The sequence below is a fragment of the Ammospiza nelsoni genome, chromosome 4 (assembly GCF_027579445.1).
Source record: "Ammospiza nelsoni isolate bAmmNel1 chromosome 4, bAmmNel1.pri, whole genome shotgun sequence".
In the NCBI taxonomy this organism is placed as follows: domain Eukaryota; kingdom Metazoa; phylum Chordata; class Aves; order Passeriformes; family Passerellidae; genus Ammospiza; species Ammospiza nelsoni.
The window spans coordinates 63,521,375-63,537,966 of record NC_080636.1 but is presented as its reverse complement, the minus strand read 5'-3'; the positions used below and the strand labels follow the sequence as shown (position 1 = coordinate 63,537,966).

The window sequence follows — 16,592 nt, the reverse complement described above, 5'->3', positions numbered from 1 at the left end:
ACACAGCAGGATGTTTCCTGGGACCTGTGGGGAAGAGCAGTACTGGTGGGGTTGAGATATCTTCTGTGGCCCTGCCTGCAGGTCAGTGGCTGCTGGTTTCTCCCTGCCTTTGCTCCTCCCTTCCCTGCAGCCACAGCATTGGTAAACATTACTGCCCTCAGCACCCTGCCTCTCTGCCCTTAAAAACTGCTGCTGTCACCCTCCTGTTCTCACCTTCCTGGCGTCACCTTCCTCGTGTCACTCTCCCGGCGCAGAGCAGCAGGTCTTAGGTGAGATGGGTGTGCCTGGGTGCTCTGCCCATGCTCAGCTGCACAGAGCTGCATGTGTGCAGTCCTGGGTGGTGGGTTTGGGGTACTTTGGAGTGCAATCACCACCCCTAAACCTTCCCCTGCTCTGGGGTCTCCTGCAATATCCCCAGGGATACTGAGACCGAGGCGATGGCAGCGTTCAGTTCCAGTTCCCTGCTCCCCAGGGTGCTGAGGCAAGGGAAGAAGTGCTTGCTCTGGGTGATGCTGGCACGTTGTTGGGGCCCCTGTCCTTGCTGGGGCTCTGGGTGTGCTCCTGTCACTGCAGTTGGGATCCTGTTCCCAGCAGTGGGTGCAGCCATGGCAGCGGTGCCCTCTGGTGCTATCACTGCTGCTCCCCAGGCTGGAATGGTGACCCGGCTGCCCTGGCTCATAGCCTCCCTGCTCTTTCCCCAGATCCTTACTGCCTCAGCAGCAACTGTCCCACTAAAACAAATGATTGGCAGGACGACTGGGAAAGTCACGGGGAAAGGCTTGCCATGGGAGCATGAACAGCAAACATTCATGAAAAGGTGGATTGGAGAGAGCAACTCCTCCCTTTTGGGCTGGTCTAGATGAGTCTCATCATGCCCATACCCATGGGATTTGTAGATGCGCCCATCACCATAGCATGCAGCTTTCCCTGGGCGGTTGGACAGATAGGAGTGTGCCACATCTGGCAAGATAGGAGTGTGCCACATCTGCAGGAGGCTTGGGCAAGTCTGTGGCTGCTCCTCACTGACAAGGACAGGGTGCAGCACCTATTCTTCCACCAACAATGCAGATTCCTAGCAGGGACACCAAGCTTGGCCTGAACCTTCTCTCACTTCTTTAATGTTTTGGCTTTCAGAGTGGAAATGGCTCCCATGCCAGTCACCCTGATTGCTGTTGTTTACCTGCCAAGGTGCCCCTGCAGCATTACAGCAGCAGTGAAGAGAGTTCACAGAATCTCAAAATGAATAAAAAAATCCAAGCGCCTATAAACCTACCCTGTTTTTTTCATCCTGCAGTAACAGTGCAGAGGTAAAAAGATACAATTTATTCAAGAAAGATGGTCACGGTGAGGCAATTTTTATCTCACTAATTTTGCTGGAGTTTCCCTCAACCCTGGGGATTACAAAGCACATGTGCTTTTACTGAGCCCATGCACATGTGACTTTGCAGAATTGCTCAATCCTGTCACATCTGCGTGTAGGGATGAGCCAACTTTGAAATTTTCCCAATTCAGTACACTCCCTTCCTGGCAACATCCCCCCCCCCCCCCAAAAAAAAAAAAAAAAGCTAGTGAAGACTTTTTAAAGTCTGCTTTCAGACCAGAAGCTGCTTCATTGCATTAAGTGAAAGGGAAAGCACAGAGTCATTTGGTGCTTCTTCAGGGCAAAAGCTTCCCTTTTCCCCTTCCCCACCCTGGCCCAGAATTTCTGAGGTTCTGGCTGGCATGGGGGTTTCCTAGAAATCAAAGTGCCATGCACACTGGAGCCCCCAGCCAGCCAGCACAATGGTGAAGTGACCCGTGTGTGGAAAACATCAGTTTGCATTGCCTAACTTTTGCATGAGGGCCTTAGCCTTGAAAAGTCTGTTGTTTTTTAACAAGGCTGGAAGTTGCATCACTATTTGCAGCACTTCTGTTAGTAATGTTAGATGTGTGAAATACAGACACCTAACACCATCTACTTTCTTCTGCTCCACTTCTCTCTCATGTGCTAGATTTTGTACTTTAATCCTCTCAAAATGCGTATCTTCTCTGATCTGAGTAATCTGAGTATCATCTTTAGAGCTGGCCATGGAAACAAAACAATTTTAACTCTTTGATTCCCCTAGCAATTGCTCTTGTTTGCTGTGGAGGAATTTGATACTAAAGGGTTGGAAACAAAAAAAAAGTTCCCATCTAAGGTTTTTTTCCAGAGAAGTGGTCACAGCACCAAGCCTGAGGGAGTTCAAGAAACATTTGGACAATGCTCTCAGGCATGGTGTGATTCTTGGGGCTGTCCTCTGCAGGGGCAGGAGTTAGACTTCAGTGATCCTTGTGAGTCCTTTCCAGCTCGGGATGGATTCTATGGCTCTGTGATCTGCTCTAGCCCATATGAACATGGCCTTTCAGTAGCTGCTGGGAAAATTGTAAGTTTCTTATAGGACTTCATAAAATAAGTGATATTAGCCTGAAAAAAAATCTTACTCTGGATACAGAGGTCTGTGGAGAGACTGTAGTGAAATTCCTGGCTGTAAACCCAAATTATGGTTGAAACATGCTGGCATAATAGTCCTGGATTCTGAGGGTTTAGAAAAATCCCTGTTGAATATTGTGGACAATACTTAAAAATCATTGAAATGCATCTTTAGATTCCTATATTTTCAGGTTATTAAACACTTGCCTAGATCTCCAGAATCAAGGGCCACAGAGCCAACACAGGTAACATACCAACTTTTGGAAATTTGCACTGACAACACCAACTTTTGAAAACCTCTGCAAACAAACCACAAGATTCACTCTTTGTTCCTGTTGAGTTTATATACATATCTACTATGTCACAAACAATTTTGTTTGTGACATAGTAACAAACCTGGGACCATAAAGGGAGTAAAAAAATATTTTTAGCAGTCAGACACCATATTTCTTATCTCTAGCATACAAAGACTTCCAAAGAACTTGGCTCTGTAACAACATTATAGTATATCCTGGCAAGGGAAATAGCATCTCAACCATTAAATTCCCAGTGCATAACAAAGCAATGAACAAGTACAGAATCCATGCCTTGTTGGCATCATCCCGTATTTTATTACTTCCTCCTTTTGAGAAGTCCAGCTCAGAGGGTAATTTACTTAAGCTCCTTCTGCCTGATAACCAATCCTGCTGAAGCAGCCCAGGCACAGAGGAGGGGAGCAGCAAGGAAAAGCAGCAAACAGGTGTAGCATATTGCACCTTGCAACTCAGAGCACAATGTTTATGTACCTCGGAAGACTCTGCTAGGTAAGAGTTTTTTGCTGCATGGCATTTGTTTCCCAAATTGTGTTGGATTGAGTGTGTCATTGTATGTGTGGGTTTTAGTTATAATTTTGGCTCCAGGTGGTTAAAGAACTGCTTCCAGGCATGGTGTTTATATTCAAGGGACAACTTTCCAAGTGAGAGCCATCCCAGATGATGTAGGTTTTGCTCTTTAGGGTCCAGAAGAGGACCAAACCCATGTTTGGATATCTGAACTGAGCCCACAACATGACCAGGTTGGTGGTGATGCGTCACAGGCAGTAACAATGGACTCGCTGTCCATTGTTATCTGAGAGCAGTTGGAAGCTATCAGTGACCTATTAGAACAAATTATCTCTTATTATTGGCATTTTCATCAACCAAAGGAAGGATTTGTTGACTTCTCTCAGCATAAGAAATATCAGCACTTTTAGCATCTCACTGTGAAAAAGGATGACACTTCCAAGTCAGCCCTTTGGCCTCTTATTCCTTGGCCTGCCTCTGGCATTGCTAGTTCATAGAAAAAATGCAAGGGAATTGTTTGAGTCTCAGGGCTGGCATCCAGGGGACTGGCTTCTTTGACAGCAGGGAGGATTGCTATCATCCTCTTAACAGGAGAATAGAACTCCCTCAGTGGGAAGCTAACAGGGTAGAAGGCAGAAAGGGAAAAATGCATCACCAAACTTTTTTTTTTTTCAGAGCTCAGACAAAACACAGGTTATAAAGGCACTACCTGTGCAACAGCAAAGTCTCTCTTCTGCTAAGAGTGCTAGTAAGGAGCCATCAAACACAACACAGAGGCGCAGAACTCCCAACTGGAAGGGAAAATTCCCGGACTATCTAGCCCCTGACTCTGCCATGGCCATGAAAACAACTGGCTCAAAGAAATACCTCCAGCTGCTGCTTTTTCAGTTTGCTCTTCTAGGGCCTGTCTTCTGTGGGAAGGTACTGGTTTGGCCAACAGAAGGCAGCCACTGGCTGAACATGAATGTAATGGTACAGGAGCTCATCCGCCGTGGGCACAGCTTTACCATCCTGGTAGCCAACGCTAGCCTCTTCATTGAACCCAGACCCAAGACCACGGAGAAGTTTGAGATCTATAACGTGCCCTACGAGAAAGATTTACCTGAAGCCCTGATTAATGGTATAGTGGACCTGTGGCTCAACCACAGGCCAACCATCTTGACCTTCTGGCGGTTTTACAAGGAGCTGGGAAGACTGTCCATAGGCTGGCAGGAGATGAACAAGATGATGTGCGACGCAGTGCTGAACAACCAAGAGCTGATGGCTCGTCTGCAGGGCTCTGGCTTTGACCTGCTGCTGTCAGATGCCGTGACCCCCTGTGGGGAGCTCCTGGCTCTCAAGCTGGGCATTCCCTTTGTCTACTCGCTACGGTTCTCCCCAGCCTTCACTCTGGAAAGGCACTGTGGCAAGATCCCTGCCCCACCATCCTACACGCCTGCAGCCCTGTCTGAGCTCACTGACCGCATGTCTTTTGGGGAGAGAGTAAAAAACTTTGTGTCTTACCACCTGCAAGACTATGTTTTCCAGAGCTACTGGGGACATTGGGATACCTACTACAGCAAGGTCTTAGGTAAGCCTTCTGACACTTCACTTCTCGTTATACAGTCTGTCCTTATGATCTGCAGAGCTAGGAACCCACCAGGGTCACAAAGTCAATAGAACGGTCAGCAAGAGTTTGCCTGTTGTCCCTAAAAAGGAGCTGAGCCACAAACAGTCAGGGTGCTGTCCTGCTATGCCATTGCATACAGACAGGATCAGGGCCATTCCAAACGACGGATTTGACTTTTGTCATAATTGTAGCGTGGAGTTTGATATGACTTCCACACCATACAGGGCTCTCAGCAAGGGTGACTGCTTGCACAGAAAGCAGCCAAGAACAGAGCCATTTTCCTCATCCAGAGGACCATAACAAGGAGGGGAGAGCTGGTGAATTACAAGCCAGCCTTGTCAGCCTCAGTAGCAATATTTAAGTGCATTGTGGCTTTGTAATAGAGACCTCACTTATGTCACTGGTCATATAAAACCAATTCTCTCTGCACAAAACAAGTTTTATTTAGCACATACCCTCCTACCCACAAAGCAAACTGAAAACAACAAACCTTTCTCTGCAGGCTTTTCTTCTGGACAGTTTTGAGTGATCAGGTAGAAAAACATGTTTATTATTAATCACATGTCATTTCTACTACCTTCCCATTGAGCTCTTCAATAAGACTTCTTGCCAATATCTCAGTGTTCAATTGCCTGCAAATACCTGCATGATGCAAGACTCCACAAGTACACCAAGCTAGTGTTATGGATACAGTACATGGGGTATCTCAGTTTGGCTCCTCACAGTCCAGCTGTGACCTTCCATGACCCACATTTTTGTTCCAGAAAGGGTGTCTAGGCAGCATGAAAACCATACCAAAAGCCTTGGATGACAACACTAGGAAACCATTGTGTAACAGCACTGGGCAGAAACCCTGTAATGATGATTCTGTTGCACAGAAAAGAGAACTTACAGTATTTCTTAACTGCACATCAGGAGGGACCATATAAATCAAATTGATGGATTTTCTGGATCAATTTATATTGCATAATTGTCTCTTAATGGCAGGCAGGAAGCCTGCACTATCCCCTCCTGGTCTCCCACGGTGCTCTGTAAGAGGCAAGTTCACATGAGGACGGTCTTACTCTGTTACTGGTGTAACTTCCTGTGTAGTTTCATGCATTTGAGATGCAACTCTTGGGCTGCAGTCCCGGATCAACAACTTAGGCATGCTCTAAAGGAATGCTTAGTGGCTTTATAAAAGCAAAAGGTTGCCCACACAGTCAGTGAACATCTTTGCTGCCTACCCAGCTGTGTTTCAAAGAGCCAGAAGAATGAAAAAGTTACCTCTTCTACCAAACAAGTAACACAGAACCTGTAGTTAGATGGGCAGGAGGGACAGGATTACCATCAGGATACAATCCTTGCTGGACTGAGCCCCCTAGGGCTGATGGCTTTCTCTGCTGCTCCAGAGGAATCGCATCTTCCAGCTTCAGCAAGCTGCTTACCACCAGAGGGTGTCAGCTGGTGCCAGTCACCTTTTTTGTGCCCTAGGTAAACATGATATTAAATGTGCCATTATCCAGTACAGGATTTCACACAGCCTACCTTTGGCTCCCTGCCCTTGGGATCAAGGCAGTGTCAACTCCCAGCCCAGTTCAGGAGTGCCACTGCTCCCGGTGAAGGAATCTCACAGAGGCATTGCCACACAGGGCAGGCTATGGCAGGGAAGGAGGTGGCCGTGCTCCTGGTGCTGCTGGCCGTGCTGGGCTGGGGGTCTGGGGGGAAGGTGCTGGTCTGGCCAGCTGACAACAGCCACTGGCTGAACATGGAGAACATACTACAGGAGCTTGTGGCCCGGGGCCATGAGGTGACTGTGCTGCTGCCTTCGTGCTTCCTCATCGTCAATCCCACCAAGCCCTCACCCTTCCAGTTTGAGGTGATTGAGGTGCCAATCACCAAAAAGGAGATGACTGACTTAATGGATAAAATGTTTTATTTTTTTTTTTATGAGGAGAAAGAGCTACCTATCTGGAAAGGTACTTACAAGATAGTTCAAATGATGTTGCAGATGAAGAACATAAACAAAATCATTTGTGATGGAGTTGTGAAGAATGAGGCCCTGATGGAAAGACTGAGGGCATCTGCCTTCGACCTCCTTTTGGCAGACCCACTGTTTCCCAGTGGGGAGCTGGTTGCTGAGAAGCTGGGTATCCCCTTTGTGTATACGTTCCGGTTCTCCATGGGCAACACGGTGGAGCGGCTCTGTGGAACACTCCCAGCACCTCCTTCCTATGTACCAACCACCCTAACCAGCCTAACAGATAGGATGACCTTCTGGCAAAGGCTGAAAAACACCCTCGGCTATGCTCTGCAAGATTTCATGTTTCACTACGTTCTCTGGGCAAACTGGGATCAATACTACAGTGAAGTTTTAGGTAAGGCTGGTCTCTTTCCAGAAATTACATCTGCTGTGCACACAAGAGTAAATTCCCAGAGATGAGAGGTTAAGGCACAAATCAGGAGCAAGACAGCCCCAAATTCACTCTCCTTTCAAAATTCCTGCATCAAGTCAAGCAATCCAGGCAAGTACAAACATTGCCTGTTAATCCTGACCTGCTACAGAGGTAGAGCTAAGTCTGTACAAGTACTGTTGTACACAGTAAAACAGTGCTAAAGCACTTGAAACAGGGCTCACTAGTCATATTCATAGATAAATCAAGACATAAACTAAGAACAGTAAAATACTATATACCCAACAAACACCAGTACTTTTTTTCCCATAGCACACTTCTTGCTACCTTGTCTCAAAATTAGAGGCAATATCCTCATCTGGACCTTTAAAAATCCAGGAGATTAGATCTGCAGAGACATGGTTCTTTGCTTTTCTGAAAGTGTCTGAAAAACTATTATAGTTATATTTATTTGTAAGTGGTTTTTAATTTTTAAAAAAATAATAGTTGTACAATTATTTTTCCATTTTTGCTCTAGGTGATGCTTAAAAAGAAACAGGCCAAACATATGCATTGCTAGTGGGGAGATAAAATGGGTATTTCAATATGAGACTTTAAAGTGGTTTTATTTATATTTCACTAGTAAGGTGTAATTCTGAGTAACAATTTAGCTGAGAGAGCTAAGTTGTTAAGGTATCCTACTCTTAAGAGTATCCAGCGGTGCCTTTTTGTTTCTTATCATATTATGATGACAGAGACTAGAAAATCTTGTGCTGGCTGAAGCACAGTTTGATGTCTGTTGTGTAAGCCTCAGAGCTGTTTGGATCTTGTGGTGTCTTTTTTTATTGTGAACTGCAAGGTTTAGCAGTTAAGGCTCCAAGTGCAATACCCGTTTGGTTAGCTTTCATGGGCTGCATGATGGATTTGCGCTGAAAAGTTTTGATAACACAGAGATGTTATAATTAGGGCTGAGCAGTGCTTACAGAGTGTCAAGGCCTTTTCTGCCTCTCAGCCCAACCCACCAGAGAGGGGGCTGGAGATAGACAAGAAGTTGGGAGGGGACACAGCTGGGACAGCTGACCCCAACTCACCCCAGCCCATAATGCTTTTGTGCTCAGCAAAATAAAAGATACGGGGAAGAAATTTGTCAGGGCTGATGTTTCTCAGGGACTCACTGGTCATTGGCTGGTATGAGCAACTGTTCTTTTTGCATCACTTGGTTTTCTTGCTCTATTTCTTTTTTCCTTTTTCCTTTTTTTTTTTTTAAGTTGTCTCATTCTCAATCCATGAGTTTTTTAACTTTTGCCCTTCCTTTTCTCTTCCTACTCTGGGAGATTCAGAGGCTCTGTGGTGCCTAGCTGCCTATCAAGATTAAACCACAACACAAGGAAAAGGCTTCTAGTCTTCACATGCTGCAAAATGCACTTTGTGGTGAGCAGATAGGAGCTGCTATAATTTTGAGATCAGCTGTGGCTCTGCAGAACACTCCAGAATGGGTTTTACTGCTTGCCCAGCCCTCCCATGAATGTCGTTTTGTGTTATGATGTTTGCCAATCTTGTCACGTTTGCCAGCCTAGTCACCAAACAAATGCCACTTGTAATTGGCTGGCTCTAAAATATTTGCACAGTGAAGCTGTGAACTGCTTCCAGTTCAGTCAGAGCAGAGTCGTACATGGAATGCTGAAATGTTGGGGCCAAAGTTCCCCTGGCTGCTCTGGGCCTACACATACTGCTGCAGCACTGCTTTTTGTGGGAGGGTGGTGGTCTGGCCCACCGATGCCAGCCACTGGATCAATGTGAAAGTGCTTCTGCAAGAGCTCGTTCTCCGGGGTCATGAAGTGACTGTGCTGGTGCCTTCATGCAATCTGCTCATCAACTACCAGGACACCTCCTCCCCTTTCACTTTTGAGGTCCTGCAAGTCCCCTTTAGCCAGGAGACCCTTGATGCCTCCATGGAAGACTTTCTCAATTTCTGGATGAATGAAGCCTTTAATCTCTTCCCCTGGGAGATCATGTGGAAGATGAAAGAGCAACTGGAGGTCTTTACCAATATGTCAAAGCAGACTTGTGACACTTTGGTGATGAACTCTCACCTGATAGCAAAGCTGCAGCAGGCCAAGTTTGATGTTCTGATCGCTGACCCCCTGTCTGTAGGTGGGGAGCTTGTAGCAGAAATGCTAGAGATCCCTTTTGTCTACAGCTTCCGCTTCTCAGAGGGGAATGTGGTAGAGCGGCTGTGCGGTGGGCTCCCGTCCCCACCTTCCTATGTGCCTGCCAGCACAATGGGGCTGACACACCACATGTCCTTTGTGGAAAGACTACAGAACTTCCTCTTTTATATTTTCATGGATTTATTTTTCCTGAAGTTTTGGCAAGATGAATGGGATGGGTACTACAGTAATGTCTTAGGTAAGGCAGCTGTTGAGTGGTTTCTTTTCTTGCATAGGTTGTGCCTTTTGAATGCTTTGGGACCATCGTGCTGTTGTCTCAAAATACTCTTTCTCAAAGGCAAGCAGAGGTGGCAATCCTGAAGTATCTTGCAATTCTGCATAGTGCAGGTTGCTGAGTGTGAGTTCAGATTCTCAACAATAAATGCTGTCACCTTTCCCTTTCATCCACCATTCAGAGTTTGAAACAGTCTCCTTAAACTACAACATACCCGAAAATTTTACTCCAACATAGTACAACTCAGGCTTGATTCAACATTTAACAGAGAGTTCGTTTTAGTACAATGGACTTTGAATATTTTCCAGGGTATCTAAGTTTAGGCAGATAACAAGTGAACAGCAAACACAAGGGCATTTCTTCTGTTTCTGTCCAATCTTTTCCTGCATTTGCAAAGAACACCTTTGTGCTCTGAAAACTAGTCCCTCTTCGCTGGATTTAATTTTTTAATCCAACAGAAAGATTTAATTACACCTTTATATCACTCTACTTGTAATGCGAACTTAATTTTCACTTCAGCAACTTTATAACTGATTCATTGCTCTCTAATTTAAATATAAATAAAAAATTACTGGTGTAGATTATTATACTTATCAGCTAGTGTAAGAAGATGCCCTATGGATAATTTTTACCTTGCTGCTTATTTAGCTTGATTCCTGCTTGCATTAGGCTGGCTTTGGAAAACTGTTTCTCAATACTTCAAACCCTTTTACGCCCCAGTTTAACTTTGTGGAGAAAATACTGCAAAGAAAACTTGCATCATCTACCTAAGAATATATATTTTTCCAAATGGTAAACTATAAAGCATCAATTACCAACAGATTTTTTTTTTCGGATGGATTTCTAGAAATATTGGATATTGCGTAAAATGATATTAAAAGTATCTATGAAGTTGGCCAATTTTTCCCAATATGTGTCAGAAGCAGCTGACCCAGTCCTCAAGAATACTAGAGATGTCTGTACCGGTGTTTTATTGTTATCTGAGCAGCTGCTAAATGAGTCACCATTTGAAAAATGCTACAGAACTTTGTTTAAAAACTTTCCTCCTCCCTGACAGGTGATCATCACTCTGATTCACTCATGTTTTATTTGGAACTAAATTTTCTGTGATTGTTCTCTTTCCCAAGTGTGCTCTGTTTTTACTACAAGCACAGGTAATATTCAGCACTACAAGAATTGCACTTCTATATCAGATACTAAAAGCTTCTCACTTGTACTTCTCTAAAGTAATCACGAAGGTTCAAAATCCTTTTAAGGATTGTACCTTGTGCTCCTGGCCACCTGCTAAAGCTGAACACAGGTCAGGGCAAGGAATAGATCCAGATTTGTTGATGTTTTCATTTTATGCATGGTTTGATAAACTATGCTGATTGGGAGTGCCAAAAGACAAAGGTAAGGCTCCTGTTTCACAATCCAGAACAAACAAGGTCGCTTCGGGGCATGTTGTAAACCTCTTGTACCTTGACCACAGGAAGGCCCACAACCCTGTGTGAGACGATGGGGAAAGCAGAAATTTGGTTAATCAGAACATACTGGGATTTTGAATTTCCACGCCCTTTCTTGCCCAACTTTGAGTTTGTTGGAGGACTTCATTGCCAGCCTGCAAAACCATTACCAAAGGTATCCCAACCTCATTTTTCTGTTGGCTCGTTTGTTACAATGGCTGTTTCTCTCCCTGATAACCACACAAGCCCTGTCTTGCGAAAGCTCATTGTTATTTAGCATCTGTCCATCCTTGTCCAAACTGAGGGCTGGTTTACAGCCTACTGTCTCAAAAGAGGATGTCAGCACAGGGTAATAGAGTGTCTGCTTTAGGAGAAAATAGATGCTACCTCAGGGTACTTAAATGTAATATTTAATTCTAAGACACAGACTTGCAGCCCATGATAACATTGAAATACCTGATGCCAGAAGGCACTGTGACAAGACAAATTCTTTAGGTAAAATGGGGTCAAAACTTGCAGAAATACATGAGTGATAAACACTTTTTCTATTGTACCTTAGTTTAAGACAGCTAAAAGGGAGTAATGCACTGAGTATCTCCAGCTTATGCTCTCTGTGAATTGAAGTATTCAGGTGGAATTTGAAACTCCCAAATACTGAAGATGACAACATGACTCCAGTGTAGATTATCTTTCCTGTAGGAGCCTTGGAAGATATAGGTCATCTTCAGTGCAAGTTTTCTACTAAAAGAAACCTTCTAACTCTCTTCCCACTCCCCTGTAGCATGGGTTGAGCTTGGGGAAAATGGATAACCATTCTCTTTCGCATGTTACTGCTCCAGTTCACATGATACTAACTAATAAAAGGAACAGGAAAACCTATTGCTCTGATTTGTAGATGATGTTTTGAGCAATGTGGTACATTGTAAGAAATGAGAACTGTCTGACTAGCGAAGTGACAGCACCAACTTGGTGAATCTGCGATCAGGATGCTGAAACACCCTCTCAGGTTTCAGCAGAGCTATATAATACAAAGTACTTGTTCCAGTAAAATCCAGAACCATGATCATGCTAAGGAGAGTGTCATAGAGTATGTATGGTCGGCTCATGATAATGCCAGGATTCATTCCTGCTGCCTGAAATGAATCCCAAAACTTGCTTTCAAAAAGACAAAGCACCTGTCACCTGTCTTAACTTGTCCCGCTCCTCGTTTGGGAGAAACCGACTGTTTTCCACAGGCCCAGGTCAGTCTTTGTCAAGCCCTTCTGTCAGGAGGCATTCACACCACCATCATTTCCTGAATAAGCTGAAAAGGTTATGCTCTCTATTCACAGAAATCTGTGAAATCTGCATTGTGCAATTACCCCTGGTATGTTTTCTGCCTCTCCTAGGAAATGGAAGAATTTGTTCAGAGCTCAGGGGAACATGGTGTCATCGTATTCACTCTTGGGTCAATGGTCCACAGCCTAAGTGATGAAAAAAGTAATGTGATTGCCAAAGCCCTCAGCCAGCTTCCACAGAAGGTGAATTTCTTTTCAAGCCTCAAACAAGTTGCCTTGTTTTTTTCACTCCCTTTCATGTTTGGAGTGGCCTGTTTACCTGGATCCCTGCTGGATGTGATACAGCCAGGAAGCTGGGTTCTCTCAGAGAGACACACAGCTGAGTTACTTCATGGGGAGTTGTGGTGTTTCACCTCCTCTGACCCAAATGACATGGAGGTGCATCTACACGCCAAAATACAAAAATCACTCCATGCATTTTTTATAATTAGCATAATAACCGCTCAAAGAGTTCAACTGCAGCCAAAGCTATCTAAATTATTGGAAAAGGTATATGGGTTTGAGATAAAGCTCTAAATTACATGCAATAATACAGAAAGGCATGTCACATGCACTGTGTTTATGTTATTCTTCCATTGTTCAAGGTCCTATGGCGTTACAAAGGGAAAAAACCAGAAACTCTGGGCTCCAACACCAGGATTTTTGACTGGATACCACAAAACGACCTGCTTGGTAAGACTGTTTCTATGTGGGATGGATTGCACACTTGGAAAAACTGTTTCCTTTTTTCTTTCCACTGGAATTGTTAAATCTAGCCAGAACCATGTAATGAAACCAAGTGGATACACTTACTTTCACAGCTTAAGCTGCAGAGCTTTGCTCTTGGGAGCCTTTGTCTCCTAAAAGGCTCTGACTTTGGTGAGCTTGGTGGCAGTTGTCTGAAGGGCTCATAAGCACCCGTAGGCAGGAGTAAAGACCAAAGCAGAGATGTACTCTGGAGTTGGATTTGACCTCTGCAGTTCATCTCCAGGACTCATTCTTCAAAATGCTTGACCTAAGCAAGGTTGAAGCACGGGTCTGTTCTGACCCTGATACCGTGTGAAAACTACAACTGCACAATAGCAAAGGGCTGAAGTAACTGTGGGGTATTCTGCATGGATGTGCTGATTCACATGTTGTGTTAAAATAATTATGACTTTGTGAAAGCTAAGCATGCAAGCTCTGCTGCTGATCCAGAGGTCAGGGCTGTTTCCCTTCTCTAGCAGGGCATTGTCCCCTCTATGCAGTGTTCACACCCCAGTGAATGCACCCTGCCACAGCTGCTGTAACACACCCCTCTCCTTCTTTGTTCCAGGCCATCCTTTGACAAAGGCCTTTATTACACATGGTGGGACCAATGGGCTCTATGAAGCCATCTACCATGGGATCCCAATGGTTGGGATTCCCATGTTTGCTGACCAGCATGACAACCTTGCTCACATGGTAGCAAAAGGAGCTGCAGTTCAGGTGGATTTCAACACAATGAAGACACAGGATCTGGTTGATGCACTGAAGACAGTAATTTACAATTCCACGTGAGTTTTGCTTTTGTCTTACAGTACTCTTGCCTTAAGTAGATGTCATTAAAATCCTGGGCTGCTCATGTGAAAAATTCTGCTGGCTCTTCTGGGAATGGAAAATGGAAGAGTAGCTGAAGTTTGGATTTCAGATGAAGGCCATCTTTCCTGTCTGAGAATCAGCATTTCTCAAAAAGGAGAGATAAGTAATTGGCTTTTCCTTATACCGCATTTTATGAGTGCTTTGAGAAAAACAGGTCTTGGAAACTTCAGAGGAGCTTTTGAGAGCTCTCTACTAGTGTAAATCCTCTGGAGGACATAATTCTAGTTTTATTAGATCTTAGCTGCCTGTAGTCATAACAGTTTTTTCTCCTACCCCTGACTTAGCAGTATTCTTAGGTTATTGTACCTATCAGTCAGGACTCAGAGGAGAAGGAAGCCCAGCAGCTGGGATCGCTTGCTAAGGATAAGACCACAGACAAAGGGATTGGAAAAATGCAGAAGTCCTCAATCTTTAGCAGCAACTCCCATCCAGTGTGAAGGACAGGTGTTCCTTCAAGTAAGAACCTGCAAATTCCTGAATCAAATGGGCCAGCACTGATGGAGGTATCTAGTATCTGAGGGAGTCAGCCACGGTGGAGGTGATCTGTAACAACCTGGATGGCAGCTGGTACATGAGCCTGACACCATAGGGTCTGGAATCCCCTCAGGTCAGTTGGGATCAGCTTTCCTTGCTGTGCCCCTCCCAGCCTCCTCACTGTGGGGTGGTGTGAGAGACAGAAAAGGCCTTGACTCAGTATAAGCGCAGCAGTAAGGAAAACATCCCTATTGTATCAACACTGCTTCCAACACAAATCCAAAAAATAGCCCACACCAGCTACTACGAAGAATGTTAACTATCCCAGCCTAAATCAGCACACTATGATACTGGAACAGAAATGCTGTAAATGTTTCAATTTTTTTTTAAGGAGTATCTGGAATAATTTTGAATAACTATTTTGTAAAATACTGGCTTTCTCTATTACTATTTTTAACCCAATTTTACACATAGAGGAATAAACTGGACGAGCTTCAAATATATTTAAATAAGACTGATGAAAGTAAAAGCAGGACTGTCTACCTTCCTCAAGAGGACTGCCAGGTGCTAAATGGTTTATTTCAGAAATAAGTGAAAAATCTCTTCGGTTTCTGCTTGTTTTTTTTCCCCAGCTATAAGGAAAATGCTCTAAAGTTATCCAAGATACAGCATGACCAGCCTGTTAAGCCTCTGGACAGAGCTGTCTTCTGGATTGAATTTGTGATGCGTCACAAAGGAGCAAAGCACTTGAGACCAGCTGCTCACCATCTCACCTGGTACCAGTATCACTCTCTGGATGTTCTGGCATTCTTGTTCACCTGTATAGCCACTATTGTCTTCATTCTTTTCAAGTGCTGCCTATGTTGCTGTAGAAGATGTGGCAGGATTGCAAAGAGGAAGACAGAATAGACACCTTGTTTCCATCAGCAGTTTTCTTCTCCTAGGCTGACTCAGCAAGGCATTTATGCACATTGGCTGGTGAACAAGCTTATTGGGATGTGCTTTAAGCTGGGCTTATCATGAATGCACCACAACAAAGCTGCTGTGGGGCAGAGCTGCTTACTTAGACAGCAAATTCCTTCTTGTCTAAATAAAACTAAATTATAGTTGCTTTATCCCTTGGAACCATGTTAGCTGATCACACATGGTCCTTGCCATGGTAATTATTGCTCTATATTTTCAAATATCTCAAATATTTTGGTATATTTCATAAATTCAGCCTTGCCCTATGGGTCTGCAACCAGGCTCCTTATCCTAACTCTGTCCTCTCCTCTAGTGTTATGCAGGCTTCATCACTGATTCACAACCAAAATGCCTCCTCTCTTGTTAGGAACTCTCCAGACTAGACAGTGAATCCAAGATCAGGGGCTCCTAAAAAGTGCCCATCTGAAGGACCACAATCATGAAAACTGGGAGCTGCAAGTGGCAAATGCACTGACTACTTGGGGGCTGAGTGGAGATTAGAATCCTGAGACCACCATAAACATTACTTTCCTGGGAACCATTTCTCTTTTCCATTCAGTCAGGAATTCTTACTTCACAGGCCATCATTCTAACTGCAACACTGCAGGGGCATGAAAACCACCTCTGTCAGGAACTTGCCCACCTTAACCCCAAAGGCCTCTGAGCTATGCTAATTGATAAATGCAGGAAAACCTCCAGAGAGGGAACTTGCCAAGAAGTAACATTCCATGTGGAAACAGTGCAATAGCCACTTGCCTTGCCTGAAGAGCTGGAGAGAAAATAGTGCTGCACTTGGGTCACATAGGAGTGGTAGTAAGCATAGTACCTCTTCAGGTGTTAAAGATACCTTTAAAATGCTGCTAGTTCAGGCCTCATGTTCCAGGTAAGGTTATTTCACTGCTGTGCCTGCTTACTCAAGAAAAATCCCGCTCAGATTTTAACTGACATTTTTAAATACTCTGGAATTGTTTTCAAACAGAACATGATTATTTGTTTACATAATAAAATTCCTTATGCCACATCAATTTTTTTTATTAGTATTGTCATGTTTCAACATCTGCTTAAACTTCTTCATACT

The 16,592-nt window shown here is 44.3% G+C and overlaps 1 protein-coding gene across 3 annotated transcripts; it reads left to right on the top strand.

Annotated features, from left to right (window-relative positions):
• Positions 1 to 196: 196 nt before the first annotated feature.
• LOC132072790 (UDP-glucuronosyltransferase 2A2-like) lies at positions 197 to 16,539 on the top strand. Of its 3 annotated transcripts, XM_059471289.1 has the most exons (8): positions 197 to 269; positions 3,946 to 4,840; positions 6,604 to 7,236; positions 11,168 to 11,316; positions 12,530 to 12,661; positions 13,063 to 13,150; positions 13,773 to 13,992; positions 15,184 to 16,539. In XM_059471289.1, exons 2-8 carry the CDS (start codon positions 4,105 to 4,107, stop codon positions 15,458 to 15,460), a joined length of 2,235 nt encoding a protein of 744 aa, XP_059327272.1. In that variant the 5' UTR covers positions 197 to 269; positions 3,946 to 4,104; the 3' UTR covers positions 15,461 to 16,539. The 3 variants fall into 3 exon arrangements, with proteins under 3 accessions (XP_059327272.1, XP_059327273.1, XP_059327274.1); XM_059471290.1 differs by lacking the exon at positions 6,604 to 7,236; XM_059471291.1 differs by lacking the exons at positions 197 to 269; positions 3,946 to 4,840; positions 6,604 to 7,236 and adding an exon at positions 8,937 to 9,660.
• The last annotated feature ends 53 nt before the right edge of the window (positions 16,540 to 16,592 follow it).

What these genes read in the sequence shown, in the direction of transcription:
- LOC132072790 (XM_059471289.1), top strand. Translation starts at nt 4,105, where the DNA reads ATGGCCATGAAAACAACTGGCTCAAAGAAATACCTCCAGCTGCTGCTT. An exon ending in CTGCAAAACCATTACCAAAG is followed by an intron (nt 11,317 to 12,529) that starts GTATCCCAACCT and finishes TGCCTCTCCTAG; the next exon opens with GAAATGGAAGAATTTGTTCA. An exon ending in ACAGTAATTTACAATTCCAC is followed by an intron (nt 13,993 to 15,183) that starts GTGAGTTTTGCT and finishes TTTTTTCCCCAG; the next exon opens with CTATAAGGAAAATGCTCTAA.